The sequence below is a fragment of the Hypanus sabinus genome, chromosome 1, assembly GCF_030144855.1.
Source record: "Hypanus sabinus isolate sHypSab1 chromosome 1, sHypSab1.hap1, whole genome shotgun sequence".
Classification (NCBI taxonomy): Eukaryota; Metazoa; Chordata; class Chondrichthyes; order Myliobatiformes; family Dasyatidae; genus Hypanus; species Hypanus sabinus.
In genome coordinates, this window is record NC_082706.1 from 36,013,397 (window position 1) to 36,032,188 (window position 18,792).

The window sequence follows — 18,792 nt, forward strand, 5'->3', positions numbered from 1 at the left end:
GTGTCCTGTTCTTTGCGTGAGATACAGGAATTCTGAGAGACCTCCAGCCTCTGGGAGAAACACATCTGCACCAGATGCTCTGACCTTTGGCTCCTCTGAGAATGCTTTAAGGAAATGGCCGCAGCTGGATGACCTTCAGCTCATACGAGGGAATGAGGAGGTGATAGACAGGAGCAACCGGGAGGTCATCACCCCTAGGTTGCAGGAGGCAACTACGGATGACTGACAGGAGAAGAAAGGGAAATAGGCAGCTAGTGTGGAGTACCTCTGTGTCGTTCCTCTCAATAGTAAGTCTACCATTTTGGATACTATTGAGGGGTACGACCTACTGGGGGAAACCACAGTGACCAGGTCTGGTGCTGTGGCTCAGAAGAGAAGAGAGGTGAAGAGGATCGCATTGGCGATAAGAGATTCCGTGGTCAGAGGAACAGAGATGAGATTCTGTGGGTGCGATAGAGATACCTGGATGGTGTGTTGCCAGGGTCAGGATCAGATCTATGGCATTCTCAAGGGGAAGGTTGAGCAGCCAGAAGCCTTGGTACATATTGACATCAATGACAAAGGTAGGAAATGGGAGGAGGTCCTGAAGAGAGAATATGGGGGGTTAGGTGGAAAGTTGAGAAACAAGACCTCCAGGATAGTACCCTCTGGATTGATGTCCATGCCATGCTCCAGTGAGGGTAAGAATAGGATGATTTAGCAGATGAATGCGTGGCTGAGGAACTGTTGCAGCGGCAGGAGTTCAGATTTATGGACCATTGGGATCTCTTCTGGGGAAAGTACAACCTGCACAAAAGGGACAGGTTACACCTGAAATTGAGGGGGACCAATATCCTTGCAGGCAGCGTTCCTAGAGCTGTACAGGAGGGTTTAAACTAATCTGGCAAGGGGTTGGAAACTGGAGTGATGGTGTTGAGTATGAAGTAGTTGGTTTACAAACAGAGGCAATGTGTAGTGAGACTGCTAGCAAGGAGAGGCTGATAATAGGGCAAAATAGCAGTCAACAGAATGAGCTGCAATGTAAAAGGTGGACAAAATTGGAAAGGATGGATACAGTACTGAAGATGGTATATTTGAGTGTATGCAGTATACAGAAAAGATAGATGAACTTGTAGCACAGTTACAGATTGGCAAGTATGACTATGTAGGCATCACTGAGTCATGGCGGAAAGAAGGTTATAACTGGGAGATTGAAGTCCAAGGATACACACTGTATTAAAAGGAGAGGCAGGTAGGCAGAGGGGGTGGCATGGTTCTATTAGTAAAAAATTAAATCAAATCATTAGAAAGTAACATTGGTGTTGCAGGTGTTGAACTGTTTCTGGTGAGCTAAGGATCTGCAAGAGTAAAAAGACCTTGATTGAAGTTATATGCAGTCCCCAAATAGGATTAAAGATGTGGTCTACAAATTACAACGGGAGATAGAAAATGCATGACAAAAGGGCAATGTTACACGAGTCATGGGGGATTTCAATATGCAGGTAGATTGGGAAAATCAGGTTGGTGATGGATCCCAAGTGGGGGAATTTCTAGAGTGCCTACGAGATGGCTTTTTAAGAGCAACTTGTGGTTGAGCCCACTAGGGGATCAGCTACAGTATTCTGGATTAGGTATTGTGCAATGAACTGGAATTGATTAGAGAGCTTAAGGTAAAGAAACTCTTCTGTGCAAGTGATCATAATATGATATAATTCACCCTGCAATTTGAGAAGGAGAAGCTAAAGTCAGATATGTCAGTATTACAGTGGAGTGAAGGGAATTACAGATGCATGAGAGAGGAGCTGGCCAGAATTGATTGGAAAAGAACACTGGCAGGGATGAGGGCAGAGCAACAATAGGTGGAATTTCTAGGAGCAATTCAGAAGGTGCAGGATAGATACATCCCAAAGAGGAAGAAGTATTCTAAAGGCAGAATGACACAACTGTGACTGACAAGAGATGTCAAAACCAAAGAGAGGGCATATAATAGAGCAAAAAAATAGTGAGAAGTTAAGAGGATTGGGAAGCTTTTAAAAACCAACAGAAGGCAATTGAAAAAGTCATAAGGAAGGAAAAGATGGAATACAAAGGTAAGCTAGCCAATAATATTAAAGTAGTTACCAGAAGATTCTTCAGGTGCATAAAGTGTAAAAGAGACAGAGTGTCAGGGGGCAAAAGTGTGTGGTTTCCTTTATTAGGGAGAAGATTCTTGGGAAACTGAAAGGTCTGTTGGTAGATAAGTCAACTGGACCAGATGATCTACACTCCAGGGTTCTGAAAGAGGTGGCTGTAGAGATTGTGGAGGAATTAGTAATGATCTTTCAAGAATGAAATGTTTCAGGCATGGTTCTGGAGGAATGGAAAATTGCAAATACCACTCCACTCTTCAAGAAGGGAGAGAGTTCAGAAGAAAGGAAAGTATAGGCCAGTTAGACTGACCTCAGTGGTTGGGAAGATGTTGGAGTCGATTGTTAAGGGTGTGGTGTCAGAGTACTTGGAGGCATATGATAAAAGAGGTCACAGTTAGCATGGTTTCCTTAAGGGAAAACCGTGCCTGACAAATCTGTTAGAATTCTTTGAAGAAATAACAAGCAGCATAGATAAAGGAGAATTGGTGGATGTTGTGCATTCAGATTTTCCGAAGGCCTTTGACAAGGTGCCACACACAAGGCTGCTTAACAAGATAAGAGCCCATGGTATTCAGGAAAGATACTACCATGGATAAAACATTAGCTGATTGACAGGAGGCAGAGTGAGAATAAAGGGAGCCTTTTCTGACTGGCTGCCAGTGACTAGTGGTGTTCCACAGGGGTCTGAGTTGGGACCACTTCTGTTTACATTATATATCAATGATTTAGATGATGGAATTGAATTGAATTTACTTTATTTCTTACATCCTTCACATACATCAGGAGTAAAAATCTTCACGTTACATCTCCATCTAAATATGCAATCATAGTAATTTATAATAATTTATAATATATAGCTGGCTTTATATCCGGGTTTGTGGATGATACAAAGATGGGTAGAGGGGCAGGAAGTGCTGAGGAAGTAGAGATGCTACAGAAGGACTTTCACAAATCAGGTGAATGACAAAGTAGTGGCAGATGGAATACAGTGTCGGGAAGTGTATGGTCATACACTTTGGTAGAAAAATTAAAAGCATAGACTGTTTCCTAAATGGAGAGAAAATTCAAAAATTTGAGTGCAAAAGGACGGGAGTCCTCGTGCAGGAATCCCTAAAGATTAATTTGTAGATTGAACTGGTGGTGAGGAAGGCAAATGCGATGTTAGCATTCATTTTGAGAAAACTAAAATATAAAGGCAAGGATGTAATGCTGAGGCTTTATAAAGCACTGGTGAGGCCTCACTTGTGAGCAGTTTTGGGTCCCTTATCTAAGAAAGGATGCATTGACATTGGAGGAGGGTTCAAAGGATGTTCATGAATGGGTTAGTAAATTTGCTGATGACACAAAGGTTGGAGGTGTTGTGGATAGTGTGGAAGGCTGTCAGAGGTTACAGTAGGACATTGATAGTAGCAAAACTGGGCTGAGAAGTGGCAGATGGAGTTCAAGCCAGATAAGTGTGAGGTGGTTCATTTTGGTAGGTCAAATATGATGACAGAGTATAGTATTAATGGCAAGACTCTTAGCAGTGTGGAGGATCAGAAGGATCTTGGGGTGCAAGTTCATAGGACACTCAAGGCTGCTGCACAGGTTGACTCTGTAGATAAGAAGGCATACGGTGCATTAGCCTTCATCAATCGTGGGTTTGTGTTTAGGAGCCGAGAGGTAACGTTGCAGCTATATAGGACCCTGGTCAGACCTCACTTGGAGTAGTGTGCTCAGTTCTGGTCGCCTCACTGTAGGAAGGATATGGAAACCGTAGAAAGGGTGCAGAGAAGATTTACAAGGATGTTGCCTGGATTGGGGATCATGCCTTATGAGAATAGGTTGCGTGAACTCGGCCTATTCTCCTTGGAGCAACGGAGGATGACAGGTGACCTGATAGTGGTGTATAAGATGATGCAAGGCATTTGTTTTGTGGATAGTCAGAGGCTTTTTCCCAGGGCTGAAATGGCTAGCACAAGAGAGCACATTTTTAAGGTGCTTGGAAGTAGGTACAGAGGAGATATCAGGAGTAAGTTTTTTATGCAGAGAGTGTTGAGTGCATGGAATGGGCTGCCAGTGATAGTGGTGGAGGCAGATAAGATAGGGTCTTTTAAGCAGCTCTTGGACAGGTATATGGAGCTCAGAAAGATAGAGGGCTATGGGTAACCCTAGGTAATTTCTAAGGTAAGGACACGTTTGGCACAGCTTTGTGGGCTGAAGGACCTATATTGTGCTGTAGGTTTTCTATGTTTCTATTAAAGGCTTGTCATATGACGAGTGTTTGATGGCTGTGGGCCTGTACTCATTGAAACTTAGAAGAATGAGGGGTAACATAATTGAAACTTATTGAATATTGAAAGGCTTTGATAGAGTGGATGTGTAGTGGATCTTTCCTACAATGTGAGAGTCTAAGACCAGAGACTAAGTCCTTTTAGAATGGAGATGAGGAAGAATTTCTTTTGCCAGAGAGAGGTGAATCTGTGGAATTCCTTGCCACAGGTGGCTGTGGAGGCCAAGTCATTGGGTATATTTAAGGCAGAGGTTGATAGTATCTTGACTAGTCAGGGCATGAAGGGATATGGGGAGAAAGCAGAAGTTTGGGGCTGAGAGGGAAAATGGATCAGCCATGATGAACTGACAGAGCCAACTTGATAGGCCAAATGTCCTAATTCTGCTGCTATATCTGATGGTCTTATGGTCCAAGTGTTTGGCCCTGTAATAGTGAAGAAATTGTAATATGTTTCTGAGCTAAGATTCTGGATCTAGATATTAGGAATGTCTATGAAACTGCTGTCCATTTTTTCTCAGTGGTTGAGATGGCTGATTTGGAAAGTATTGTTGAAGGGGACTTTGCACATTGCTACATTGAATCCAGTAAATCCCAGACCACATCCCCAGTGACCCCCTCTCTCCCTTTCTGGCCATCACATGAAAACTATGAAGAATTTGGATTTACAATGCACAATGGGAAAAAAAGGAACTGCAAATTCAAAGCAGTGACAAATAATTGCAAAAATTATTCAAATCACTTAAAATAATTACTACAAATAAAATTATTTTTTATTTACTTACAGTAAAAACAATTTTCATCAACAATTTTAGAGCGTACATTAGTAGTCCAACTCTTTGCTACTTCATTGCTTTTTCACCTCTCAGTGGACTTGGTGCAGTGATATCAGCTTCTCAACATCGGGCTGAACGTCACTCAGAAGCAGCCTCAGATCCCCATCTTCTGTCATTTGCAGTCTGTTGAAAGATGTCGGATACTATACTGAAACTTATCTTGGAAAGGCTACAAAGACCATCTAGACCTTTTCTCCAGAGTGCAGGAGAGCGTTCAGAATTTTTGTTCTGCAACCAAAAGCCTTAATATGTTATTTTTGAACCTCAGCACCATATACAACCCTGAGATTCATTTTCTTGTGGACATCTCAGTAAATCCATAATAGAATAATAATCATAATAGAATCAATGAGTTCCCAACACACTGGACCGTTGCTGTGCCATGATAAGGGATGCCTATTGTTCCTTTCCTAAACTGCATTTTGGCAAGTTGGAGCATTTGTCTGTACTCCTACTACCTGCATACAGACAGAGCCTAAAGAGCAAGGCTCCAGAGATTAAGGTAACTAAAAGGTGGTTGCAGGAAGCAGAGGGACAGTTATAGGATTGCCTGGAGTCAGTGGACTGGGCCGTGTTCAAGCACTCATCTGAGGATCTGAATGACTACACCAGGGTTGTTATAGACTTTATTAAAACAGCTGTAGATGAGTGTGTCCCCGCAAAATCGTTCAGACTCTACCCCGGATGAACCATGAAATTTGAAATTTGCTCAGGGCCAAATCAGAGGCATTCAGGTCTGGAGATCAGAAATGTGACAAGAGGTGCGGGCATGATCACCAGAAGACCATCTCACAGGTGAAGTGGAGGTTCCGGATTCGACTGGAATCAACTAGGGACAAATTCAAAGCAGTGAAACAGTTGTGGCAGGATTTGAATGCCACAACCTCTTCTAAAGTCAAATCTAGCAACATCTTGCCTCCAGATCAGTTCAACACCTTCTATGCCCACTTTGACCACCAGAACAGGGAAGAACCATCATGCAAACCCACGTCACCGGATGACACTTTGGTCTCTATATCTGAAAAATGATGTCTGGGCAGACTTCGAGAGAGTGAATCCGAGAGAAGCTTCTGGTCTCAGCAGAGTACCTGGCTGAGTACTGAAGATCTGTGCTGACCAACTGGCTGTGTTCACGGATATCTTCAACCTCTCACTTCACCAGTGTGTGGTACCCACTGCCTCAAGCAGGCTTCAATCATACCGGTATCCGAGAAGATCGTGGTAACTTGCCTCAATGACTGTTGCCCAGTGGCACTTACATCCACAGTGAGGAAGTGTTGAAACATATCAGCTCCTGTCTGAGTAGCGACTTGGATCCACACCAGTTTGGCTACCAGAGCAACGAGTCCACAGCAGATGCCATCTCACAGCCCTGGAACATCTGGACAGCAAACATATACATCAGGATGCTCTTTGCTGATTACCGCTCGGCATTTAATACCATCATCCCCTTAAAACTAATCAGTAAACTCCAAGACCTGGACCTCAGTACCCCCTGGTGCACTTGGATCCTGAGTTTCCTCATTTGCAGACCCCCATCGGTTCGGATTGGCAAAAACATCTCCTCCACAATCTCCATCAGCTAGGGTGCACCACAGGGCTGTTCTCACACCACAGGACTGATGACTGTGTGGCTAAGCTCCAATACCGTATTCAAGTTCACTGATAACGCCACTGTTGTGGGCCATATCAAAGGTGGTGATGAATCAGCATATATAGGAGGGAGATTGAAAATCTGTCTGAGTGGTGTCATAACAATAACCTCTCACTCAATGTCAGCAAGACCAAGGAACTGATTGTAGATTTCAAGCGAGGGAAACCAGAGATCCATGAGACTGTATTCATTGGAGGATCAGAAGCAGAGAGGGTCATTGACTTCTAGGTGTTACTATTTCAGAAGACCTGTCCTGGACCCAGCATATAAGTACAATTGCTAAAAAAGCACAACAGCACCTCTACTTCCTTTGGAGTCTGTGAAGGTTTGGCATGCCATTGAAAAACCTGACAAACTTCTATAGATGTGTGGTGGAAAGTGTGCTGACTGGCTGCATTACAGTCCGGTATGAGGACACCAATGCTTTTTGAATGGAAAATCCTAGTGGATTTGGCTCAGTACATCATGGGTAAAGCCCTCTCAATCATTGAGCATATCTACTTGAAACACTGTTGAACAAAAGAGGATAACTAAACTCATCTATTGAGATTATCTCACTTTAAGGACCCTTTATCTTGTTATTTCATGCTCTAATTATTTATTGCTATTTATTTATATTTGCATTTGCACTGTATGTGGAGACGTGTATGTTCTCTGATAATAAATCTTACTTTTGACTTTTTGACTTTTTCCAACTCGGGCTTTCAACCAGTGCACAAAAGACAACAAACAAACTGTGCAAGTACAAGAAGAACGAAAGAAAGAAAGAGAGAGGGAGAGGGAGAGAGGGAGAGGGGGGGAGAGGGAGAGGGAGAGGGGGGAGAGAGGGGGGGGAGGGAGAGAGAGAGAGAGAGAGAGAGAGAGAGAGAGAGAGAAAACAACTTGAGATGTATAGAGTCCTTGAAAGTGAGGCCATGGGTAGTGGGAACATTTCAATGCCAAGTGAAGTTTTCCCCTTTGGTTCAAGAGCCTGATGGTTGAGAGGTAATAATGGTTCTTGAACCTCGTGGTGTGGGTTGTGAAGCTCCTGTACCTTCTTCCTGATGGCAGCAGCGAGAAAAAAGCATGTCCTGTTGGTGGATGCTGCTTTCCAGCATCAATGCTTCGGGTAGATGTGATCAGCGGTGGGGAGGGCTCTACCTGTGATGGACTGGGCTGTATCCACTACTTTTTGTATACTGGGCAGCCAGTCAGTATACTCTCCACCACACACCTATAGAAGTTCGTCAAAGTTTTAGATGCCATGCCAAATCTTCACAAACACTACATAAAGGAAGTGGAGGTGCTGCCGTGCTTTCTTCGCAATTGCCATCAAACTTTACAACTCCTCCCTCGGAGTGTCAGACACCCCGAGCCAATAGGCTGGTCCTGGACTTATTTTACTTGGCATAATTTACTTATTATTATTTAATTATTTATGGTTTTATATTGCTATATTTCTACACTACTCTTGGTTGGTGTGACTGTAATGAAACCCAATTTCCCTCGGGATCAATAAAGTATGTCTGTCTGTCTGTCTTAAAGTGCTGGGCCCAGGACAGATCCTCTGAAATGATAACACCAACGAATTTAAATTGCTGCCTCTCTCCACCTCTTTTTCTCCTCCTGAAGTCAATAATCAGCTTCTTGGTCTTACTGACATTGAGTAAGAGGTTGTTGCTGTGGCACCACTTGGACAGATGTTCAATCCCCCTCCTACATGCTTATTCCTCAGTGTTCAGGAATCACCAAATCTAGAATTTGGAACAAGAGAGGATCTTGAAACCTCTCTGACATGTCTTTATGAAGTTCTCCCGGGTGGGCACAGCGTACTTGAAGATCATCATCTGGTATTCCTTCTTTCTCTTCCAACTCGGAGAGGCTTGCAAATTGCAAAAGGTCATGATGGCCAATGTTGCATTTAAATAGGGTTAACTTGGACAGAAACGTGGAGTCAATTGATTTGAATTTGATAGGAATCATATAATTGTCTTGCAATTGAAGATAGATTTCATTAAACAATGAATAATTCTGACAAATAAGCAATATCATGCCAAATATTCCTGAGTTGATTACTGAATGAAGCACTCGAGCCTTCAAAGACATTTATCACAGTTTCATAAAGCGCATAAAAGCATCTCATCCAGTTTTCTTATGAAGCCATCTGACTTCTGGGTAAAACAGCAAGCATTCAAACCGTTCATCCTTCTCAACAGAAAGCTGTCGAAATAGTCGAGAATTGAGGAGAGCATGGGACTTGATTTTACTTTATTTGCTGCTATGATAACAGTATTTAGTGATTTGTTCAACTGATCAGATAGTTTTTTGTGAAAAGATATTGTCTGTAAATTCCACAGTGAATGGTAAATATGTTAGGTACGGCTATTTTAAAGGAAGTAATAACCCCACATTAGTGTCCTGTCATTGGTGGTGCCCCATCTGTTGCATATGCAAAAATGTTAGTGAGCTGTATGTCCTTCTCTTTGAAAATTTGCTTAACAACCCTAAATATTGACTCTCCCTTCATATCTGTTTGAACAATGCTTTCACCTTTTATAAGCAAACACAACCAAGAAACCAAGGTCTGTTGCCTGGCGAAGTTGACTCATCCAACTGCAGAGCAAAATCTGTTGGCCTAAGTATATTGTACAATCTGTCCTCCACATCCTCAGATGTTTCATCTATTCATCTTTGAACAGCATTGCTGCTGAGTGGAATTGCTTCAATTATTTGGTCAGGCGACTTGTGCAAAACTGTACTCAGAACCTCCCTTACTGATGGCAGAATGAGTTCTTCTCCAATTGTCTGGATCTTCTAGATTTAGCTATTAGGAATGAAATGTTGTATGAAGCACATAAACCATCACTGTTTTGTTGTGAAGTGCTGGCAAACATCTTTTGAAGTGTTTTGTTTCTGAAAGTTTTCACAAAGTGACTGAAAATAGTTTGCTTTATTAGAGAGTATTTTCTTCACATGTTCGAGGAGCCGGGACGGTTTCATTGCCTCATTTGACAAAGCTTCTTTCAAACAACTGACACGTTGGGTGCTGTTGGTTGCTTGGTGCTGGTATAAATCCATATCTCAGATACTCCACACTCTACTGTCTACACTTCGTTTTCATTTGGTCTGCTTCTGCTATTGTCATTATGATTAATTGTTTAAGTCCAACCTCAAGCTCTGTGATCAATAAAGGGGAAAGTTATGACATCATCATAGCTCAGGCAAAATCTGATTCTCTGCCTGAAGTGGGGCAGCGACATCTTGGTTGGGCTGTAGGCTAGAGAAGAGTGGTCAAGACCATTTGAAAGGGCAGATTATGAATTTTACCCCATTGAATGCTGTCACCTGATTCACAGGAATTGCATCACTGGAGCACAATTAGAGTATGGCAATCACACTAGCTAACATTGCACTACAATAGTGAATGGCAATAATGCCATGGGCCAGGCCCAGAAATAACACTTCTGCAGCCCAGATTTCTCATGATATGCCAGATACAGAAGTGCCACATTGCACTTTGCTCTTGAACAACTGTAAAGCACTTTAAGCAAAGTCTGAGAGAATGGGGATTTGCAAGCGATAAGGTGATAACATGATCATTGTAATCAATTAAGGATCAAATGCTTGTAATAAGTAATTTATTTCTTAAATTAAGCCTGTAATCCCTCAGCTGCCTCCCCTGCTATTGAGTTCCCACCCCCACTGCCCCCTTTATCTTTGTTGATCCCTTAGGGACTCCCACCACTCCCAGTTGGGGGGGGGGGCGACATTGTGTAGATGCTCCATTTGCAAAATTTATTCAGCATTGTGGTCAGGTCATAAATGGAGCAGTTTGTACAGATCTAGGCAAAGTGTTGTGGCATGGAGGAGGGTAACTCGGATGATTGATACCATGGAGTCTACTTTCTTTATGATTAGAGGGAGATTATTTGTGAGTACTCCCTATGTAGGCACATACAGTAGAGAAAGGAATAAGGAAAGTAAGGCCAGAGCAAGACTTTCCAACACAGCAGAACAATGGAAATGATGATACTGGAGAAGTGTAGATCAGATATCAAATGACTAAATTAGGGGGTGGGTCAGCCGGTAGAATGAAGGGTAAGGAAGGGTAAATGGGTTGTTTTCAGGAAAAACTGCATATAATAATAGTACACCTGACTTCTGTGAGAACAAGGTGAAAAGGTTTGTCATCAACACAGCTGTTGAGTGAGGGTGTGAGAACTTGGCGGTGTCGTGCTGGAGGGAATTGCATTCTTCTTTCTTTACCAGTAATCCGATCTACTTTTCCACATATTTCCAGGTGGTGACCCATGAGATGGACATGTGCTACGGAAAGATGGGAAGCTTGTTGCGGTGTGGTTCCAGACAGACCCTTTTTGCCAGCCAGTTGTTGCGCTATGCTGACCTGTATGCTGCCTCGTGTATAAATCTCTTATATTACCCTTTCAGTTACCTGTTCCGAGCACCTCCTGTACTGGTATGTCAAGCATTCTCTCACAGACTCTATTAAATAATCATTACCTGGGAACTTGAGATTAAAAGGACAATTCATTGGTCCAGTGCCCTACAGGATCACAAACATTCATAACTCTTAACTGGAATCTACGGCAGATGGATTGATTCTCTGTATGAAATGTTGCATAGACCCAAGTGGGCTTTGGGAGCTACAGTGACTATGACTTGGGGTTTTGGGATGGGAGTAGGGGTAGAACACATAGTGGAAGGGAAGGTCTGCACTGTGGATGATTTTATTAATGCAGAGAATGTGGGTTGTCCTTTCAGCCTCAAGTTCCCAAGTAATGATTATATATACTAACCACGCCAGCATTAATGTCTCTCCCTGTCTCCTCCTGCACTGAAGGGATGGTGGAGAGTTAACCACTTCGCTGATTTTGGAATCACATCCAGGTCTGAGGGGAAGACAGTAGATGTTCCCTGAAATATAGCAGTGTCCGAGATGGGTGTTCTTGACATACCAATACTATTTTATGACAGTCCGATTGATTCATTGATTAAACTTGAACTTGAAATAGTTTGAGTCTAAAATAATATTTAAATTCCAAATTTTTATTTATAACATATAATTCTTCAGCTGTTGTGGAATTTGTACTTTGCCTTTTGGATTAGTTGTCCAGAATCCACCTTCTATTCCAGTAAAGTAACCATTACACTACAATTCCTCTTTGTCATAAATCTTCTAACCTATTTCAAGTTTATCATCATTCAACCATGTACATATATACTGACGAACAAAACAGCATACCTCTGGACCAAGGTGCACAACCCAGTGCACGTACTGTAGCTCACACACAATACATAAAGTAATATTACCAGAAATAAATGAGCAAATAATAAGGTGCATTTACAACACAAGTTAAACAGTTTAACACTCCTGGAGCTTCATACATGAGGAGACCTGGTTTGTGGCAGGGAGTTCAGTAGTCTCACAGCCAGGAGGAAGAAGCTGCTTCTCACCCTAACATTCCTTGTCCCGATGCTACAGTACCTTCTGCCAGATGGTAGTTTGTGAGTGATATTGCTGGACGGATAGAGGGGGATTGTTAACAACGCTAAGGGCCTTGCACATGCAGTCCTCCTGATAAATATCTCCGATAGATGGAAGAGAGACTCCAATGATCCTCTCAGCAGTCCTTGCAATCCTTTGTACGGTCTTGCAATCAAATGCCTTGCAATTCCTGTCCCAGACGGTGATGCAGCTGGTCAGGACACTCTCGGTGGTGCTCCTGTAAAAGTTAGTTACAATAGGTGGTCGGGGGGAGCTTCGCTAGCCTCATTCTCCTCAGAAAGTGGAGATGCTGCTGTGCGTTCTTGACTAAAGAGGTAGCATTGAAGGACCAGGTGAGATTATCCGTTATGTGCTCTCCCATTTGGGATTTAATGTGATCCGCACCAGCTGCTCGAAGCACTTTATTGTCGTTGAGATCATTGCGGTTGGACAGTAGTCATTAAAGCAGGTTACTGTCATCTTCCTGGGCACCAGGATGATGGCGACTGCCTTGAAGCCTACAGTGACCGCGGACTGCTCCAGTGACTTGTTGAAGCTGTCTGTTAGAATCTCTGTTACCTAGGCTGCACCGTCCCTCAGCACCCAACTGAGCATGCTCCTGGGTATTTTAAAGAGAGACAGATGGACTATTGGATGTGAAGGGTTTCTTGGGATTGTACAACAGGAAGCCAGTTGGCCTTGGAGGAGTGGCAAATGCACTTTATTACTTGTTAATAATAATGTACAGGTCTGTTATGAAACATGTTTTATGGCACGTTTTATCGGGACAGTGCAATATATAAAAAGTTACTAGAGGTTGCAATAAGAAATATTAAAAATATAAATAAATTGTGTAAAAAAAGAGAGCAAAAAGTGAGGTATTACTCATAGGTTCATGGTCCATTCAGAAATGTGATGTTGGAGGGGAAGAGGCTGTCCCTAAAACATTAAGCATGTGTATCTATCTCCTCCTGACAGTAGCAATGAGAAGAGGGCTTTCTTGGAAATGAGGGTCCTTAATTATGGACATCACCTTCTTGAGGCATCGCTTATTGGAGATGCCCTTGACGGACTGAGATCGCAGTACGAGAAGGAGAGAGGGGGAATAAGACAGAGACCACAGAGTGATAGGTAACCGAGAAATGACAGGAAAATGGAACAGGATGGGGGAAGGAGAGCAGTGGAGTTGAGAGACAGAGGCAAGTGAGTGATCAGTCAAAGAAGACAGAAAGGAAAAGAGTAGATGGAGCCAGGTGAGGAGAACAGAGGACAAAGGTGAAGACAAAGGTTGGAGGTTGATAAACAGAAACACAAAGTGCTGGAATCTGATAAGTAAGAAAAGTGATGATGCAAACCATTGGGGAGAGGTGAAGGGCAAATGGATCTAGTCAGGGAGGAGATACACAGATGGAATGTAGTGGGTAGTTGGTAGATGGGTCAATGGGAGGAACAAAATTGGTGTAGGGGAGTGATATGGGTTAAAGAACAAAAATCGGAAACTGGAGATGGATGGGGAGGAGCACTGGGGTGAGCTGAAATTAGAAAATTCAATATTCATACCATAGAGTTGTAGACCATGAGATGTTATAACTCTTGTTTGCATTGGACCTCACCCTGACAGTGGAGGAAGCCAAAGAAAGACATGGCTGTGCGTGATTGAAATGGTATGCAGCCGGGAGTTCAGAAAGGCCAATGCCTACAGACCATGGGTGCTCTGCAAACCTGTCACTTAATCGGTGCTTAGTCTTAACATTGTAGAAAGGGCCACAGAGTACTGGCTGCAGTAAGTACGCAGTACAACACCTCATATTCTGCCTGGGTAGATAGAGGTTGAAAGAATTCCTTTCTCCCTGTTTATCTGTCTCCACTGCATCTGCTATCAGGTTGAAGGCCATCCATTCTAAGACATGTTAAGTATCTTCCTTTTTTGTGGCTTTCCTGCTGTGATTGATGGATCCCCCTCTTGCATTTTCTGCGCTTCTGCACTTACCTCGATGTGCCCTTCCCCTATTCCCCAGAAAGAGAGCTCCCCTAATCCTCATCTTTCACTCCATGGGCCTCCACACCCAGCATGTTTCTGCCTGCTGCAACAAGATCCTACCACCATTCACACCTTCCCCTCCCCTTCCCCTTTCCATCTTCCACAGAGACCGCTCCTTCTGTATCTTCCTGCTCCAATTATCCCACCCCACCCAACCCTTCCTGCCTCTTGGTACCCTGCAACCACAGGAGTTGCAACACCTGCTCTGACATCATTATCAAGGTACCTAAACAGCCCCCCTAGGTGAAGGATAGATTAATTTGCACTTCATCCAACCTCATCTACTGCATTCACTGCTGCCAGTGTTGCATTCTCCACATTGGGAAACCAGGTACAGACTAGGTGACCATTGGGAGAGCACCTGTGCTCTGTCTACTATAGACTTTGTGACTCTGCTTATCACCTACCATCCTCTGTGTTCACCCTCACCCTCCCCTCTTTCACCTACTATCACCTTTCGCCCCTCCTTGGTCCATCTACTTCTTGGTCACCCCTTGGTCCTTGTTTCACCTCTCCCTTCTTCCTCTTCCCTCTCAGCCCTCAATGCTACTGCAGATTCTCAACCTCAAACCTCAACGATTCCTTCTTCCCCCACCCCACCACCCCAACATTGACCCAATGAGTTGCTCCAGAATTTGTTTATTTGCTCTCGAACCTGAGGCTTGGCGTCGGCTGCCCAGCTCAGAGTACGCCTGTGCAGATTGTTGATTACTGAGAGGTTGTTTCCTTTCTGCAGATGCCCCATGAATCAACAGTTGAGCAAATCCCTCTGGATATCAGTGATATGGATGGTTTCTTAGAGAAGCATAAGAACCACTTCCAGACAGCTAGTGAGAACCACCAGGTCAGTCGATTCCCTCTTAAAGAGAAGGTGAGTGTTGGTATTTCCTCCTCAAGAGAGGTGGCTTTGTAGCTTATCCTCCACAATTGATTCCTGTCTCTCTCACCATTTTCCATGGAGGTCCTTGGATCTCATCCAGGGAAGAGAGGCTCAGTATCACTTCTTGCTTTGCTCCTTTCCCACAACTGGGGAGGTCAGTCCCACCTTCACTTTCCACTCAGTGAGATCCTTGCAGAATTACATACTCCTGTTAGATAATGTGCTCTTTTTCACTGTTTCTTTGAGATTACATTGCATGCTGTTAAGACTAAATTTCTCTTTGCCCAATATTTAGGGTTCTTGTAACAGTTACGGATTTGATGTGAGCATAGAGGAAGAAGAGAAGTAAAAACAATCAGGTTCCTGATGCTGTTAATTAATTGGTCCATTGGTTTTGAGAAACATTCCCCGATTTTCAGAGGTGACTCCAAAAGTAACAAATCTGCAGTGAGCTTGGATGATGTCCATGATCCAACAGGAACACTGATCCTCTACATTCATTTTATGGCTGTAAACTCTGTGACCCAGTGATCTTTTTTTATCCTGAAAGTTTTCACATTACAACCGGTGACTCAAGTTGACCAAAGTGCTGTTCCAGAAGCTGGCACGTTGGCCATCAGCATTGTACGAAAAATGTTTACTGTAAAATTATAACCAGGGTAGGCTGATAATTATTAAGCAACTTGGTCTGTATTCACAATCTTCCATAAGATTGTTGTGAAGGAATTTTCTGGGCATACTCTTGCTTCCAAAGTGAATATTGCATCGTCTTGCACCTTTTTGAAGGAAGAAATGCCTTAGTTGGGCAAATGTGGGTTTAGGAAGAAATATTACAAAGAAGTGGAGTATGGAGACCTGTTCAACCTGTTCATACCTCAATAATTCCCGCTAGGTTCGATCACTCACTACACACTAGGAACAATTTACTGTTACCGATTAACTTATTAACCCGCACATATTGGAGATGTGGGGGTTGGGGGAGGCTGGAACAATCAGTGGAAAACCTGTCACAAAGAGAACGTGCAAACACCACATAGACAGCACCGGAGGTGAGGATTGAGCCTGGGGTGCTGGTACTTTGAGCCAGTGGCCTTACTTAGCTGTGCCACTGTTCTGTCCTTATGTTTCCAACATAATGATTATCTGATATAGTTGAACACAAATAAAATTAAATCAGAGAACATTGGGAACAGTCAGCTTATGCAGTGTCTGTGGAGTGAGAAACAGAGTTAATGTTGAATTTTCTGTTTCACTCTCCTGACCTGCTGAGTATTTCCACTATTTAATGATGTTTCGGATCATTAAATAGTCGTTTGATTTTTGGTAGCTCGACATGGATTCAGCTTGTAATGTCAGAAAAATACTCGGTGACACCGTGCAGTGGGGGCTCCCAAGAACTGATTCCCTCTCAGAAATCCCACCAAGGATTAATTTTGGAACCTGTAAAGCAGTCTCTTTAAACACTCAATACCTGCCTTCAAAACAGTAAATCGAAAAAGGCACATTTCTCTGAGGTCAACCCTTGCTGCCTGTGTAACCCAATTATTCCCATATTTACTCCCCCACATTGAGTTACCCCAGCTTTACAATTCTCAACTTATCTTCAGATCCTTTCATGGTCTCACCTTCTCTCTATTCTGCAGCCCACCAAGATGATGATTTTGGCTCTGCAGTCAGCTCCCGTCTTAGCCAATTCTCCCTTAAATATCTTTCCACTCCACTTCTCTTTCTACTATGAAGCTCTTAAAAACCTACTTCTTCAACAGAGTTTTCGATCACCTGCTCTGGTATCTCCTCACACGACATGGTGTCAGATTTGTTCAATGTGAAAGACTTTGGGGCGTTTTACCACTTTTAAGTGCAAGCTGTTATAGTTGTAATATCACTGAACTCTAGAACACAATACACAATCACCAAACCAGTAACATCTACATTACATGTGGCATTTGTCGAGGAGACAAATTTGAAGGAAACTTTTTCCTGGCAGAAGCAGGGTGGGTTGAATAATGATGTCACAGCAAGTACTATTTTCCCTGGTTTCTGTTTATGAGATATAAGGCAATGATTAGGATGCTTGGTAGCAAACAAATTCAACCATTTTCCATTTTATGGAAGACTGATGTGCTTCTGATTGTTTGTATGTTACTAGAACTGTTGATATTTAATTGTGCTGAATATAATTATAAGATCATTTTTCAATTAAAAATATTTTTAAAATCTCACATTTGAATTATTTTGAGTTATTTTGGATTAAATTATTTTATTCTCTTCATTCAAGGTCATTAAAATCAATGCTAAAGCAGGCAGATGTTAATTTCATGCTATTTTGCAGACTGAGCTAATAACAAAAGTGGAGAACATTTAGCCTTTTAACTTCCATTTCCATCATTCAAGTAGTTTATGGCTGATAACTGTTCCACAACCTCCTCGGGCAATTGTGATAGGCATTTAGAGAATATTACTTCCTTCTCAGCACCCCTAAGAAACCTATTTATGTGATATGGGGTGAACACAAATGCAATTCAACCACATAAAATGGCAGAAAATTCCTGATATTGCCATCTCACACATTAACAGATGGACTTCTTTATAGGAATTTAGTTATGGCTGGGATAACCAAAAGTCCAAAATCAGCATGTCTCAGAATCAGCTCGTGTGAATTGCTGGATCCATGAAATGGCTAAATAAGCTGCATTGAGGAAATAAATACCACAGAATTCTCTTCTGGAAAGGATAATTAAGAACCCAGTACCCTGCTTGGATAAAATGGTGAACCCTCCACATGTGGCTCTCTGTTTAAAGCCAGTTGGTGTCTTTCGAATAATGTTGTTCGGGAGAGTTCCACAACAAGGGGAGATACTGAATTCGATACAGTTTTGTTCAGGTATTTTCCACATTGATAGAGAAAGTTTGAGTTAATGTTGCAGGTACCATAAGATATGTGAGCAGAATTAGGCCATTTGGCCCATTGAGTTTCTGCCATCCCCTTTTAATTTATTATCCCTTTCAACTCCATTCTCCTGTGTTCTCCCCATAACCTTTGACACCTTTAGTAATCAACAACCCATCTACCTCCACGTTAAATATACCCAATGACTTGGCCTCATCTCTGTTCCAACGGGACATCCTCCTATTTCTAAAGCTGTGATCTGGTCCTAGGCTCCCCCACTATAGGAAGCATCCTTTCCACGTTCACTTTATCTAGACCCTTCAATATTCGATCAGTTTCAGTGAGGCCCTCCCACTATTCTTTTAAACTCCAGCAAGTACAGATCTAGAACAATTAAATACTCCTCATACTACATGTTAATCCGTTCAGTCCTGGGTACAGTAGTCCTTGCAATAATATGTAGCTAAATGAAGTAGCTATCTTTACCTATTTTTAAAATACCAGATTATCCCCAGATGATTTGTACTGGCATTTGCATGAATTATTTGCAAGACATTTTCTACTCTGATAACAGGGAATGCAATAGAAATCCTGTGCGTTAATTTTGATGATTGGAATCTTTTGCCCAT

At 42.6% G+C, this 18,792-nt stretch overlaps 2 protein-coding genes across 13 annotated transcripts in view; one reads left to right on the forward strand and one right to left on the reverse strand.

Moving 5' to 3' along the window:
- LOC132392796 (cytosolic purine 5'-nucleotidase-like) overlaps positions 1-17,489 on the forward strand; it is a 226,290-nt gene extending 208,801 nt beyond the window's left edge. For 7 of the 12 annotated variants that reach the window (XM_059967170.1, XM_059967179.1, XM_059967242.1 and 4 more), the window contains 2 exons: positions 11,147-11,323; positions 15,130-17,489. In XM_059967170.1, coding sequence (XP_059823153.1) covers positions 11,147-11,323; positions 15,130-15,306 — 354 coding nt within the window. In that variant the 3' untranslated portion in view covers positions 15,307-17,489. The remainder of the gene's footprint in view (positions 1-11,146; positions 11,324-15,129) is intronic. The other 5 variants (XM_059967213.1, XM_059967189.1, XM_059967231.1 and 2 more) reach the window with 5 other exon arrangements.
- Positions 1-18,792, reverse strand: part of LOC132392827 (uncharacterized) — a 39,140-nt gene that overhangs the window by 16,135 nt on the left and 4,213 nt on the right. The window contains exon 3 of the mRNA XM_059967275.1: positions 5,163-5,336. The gene's annotated coding sequence lies outside the window, so the exon portion shown is untranslated. The remainder of the gene's footprint in view (positions 1-5,162; positions 5,337-18,792) is intronic.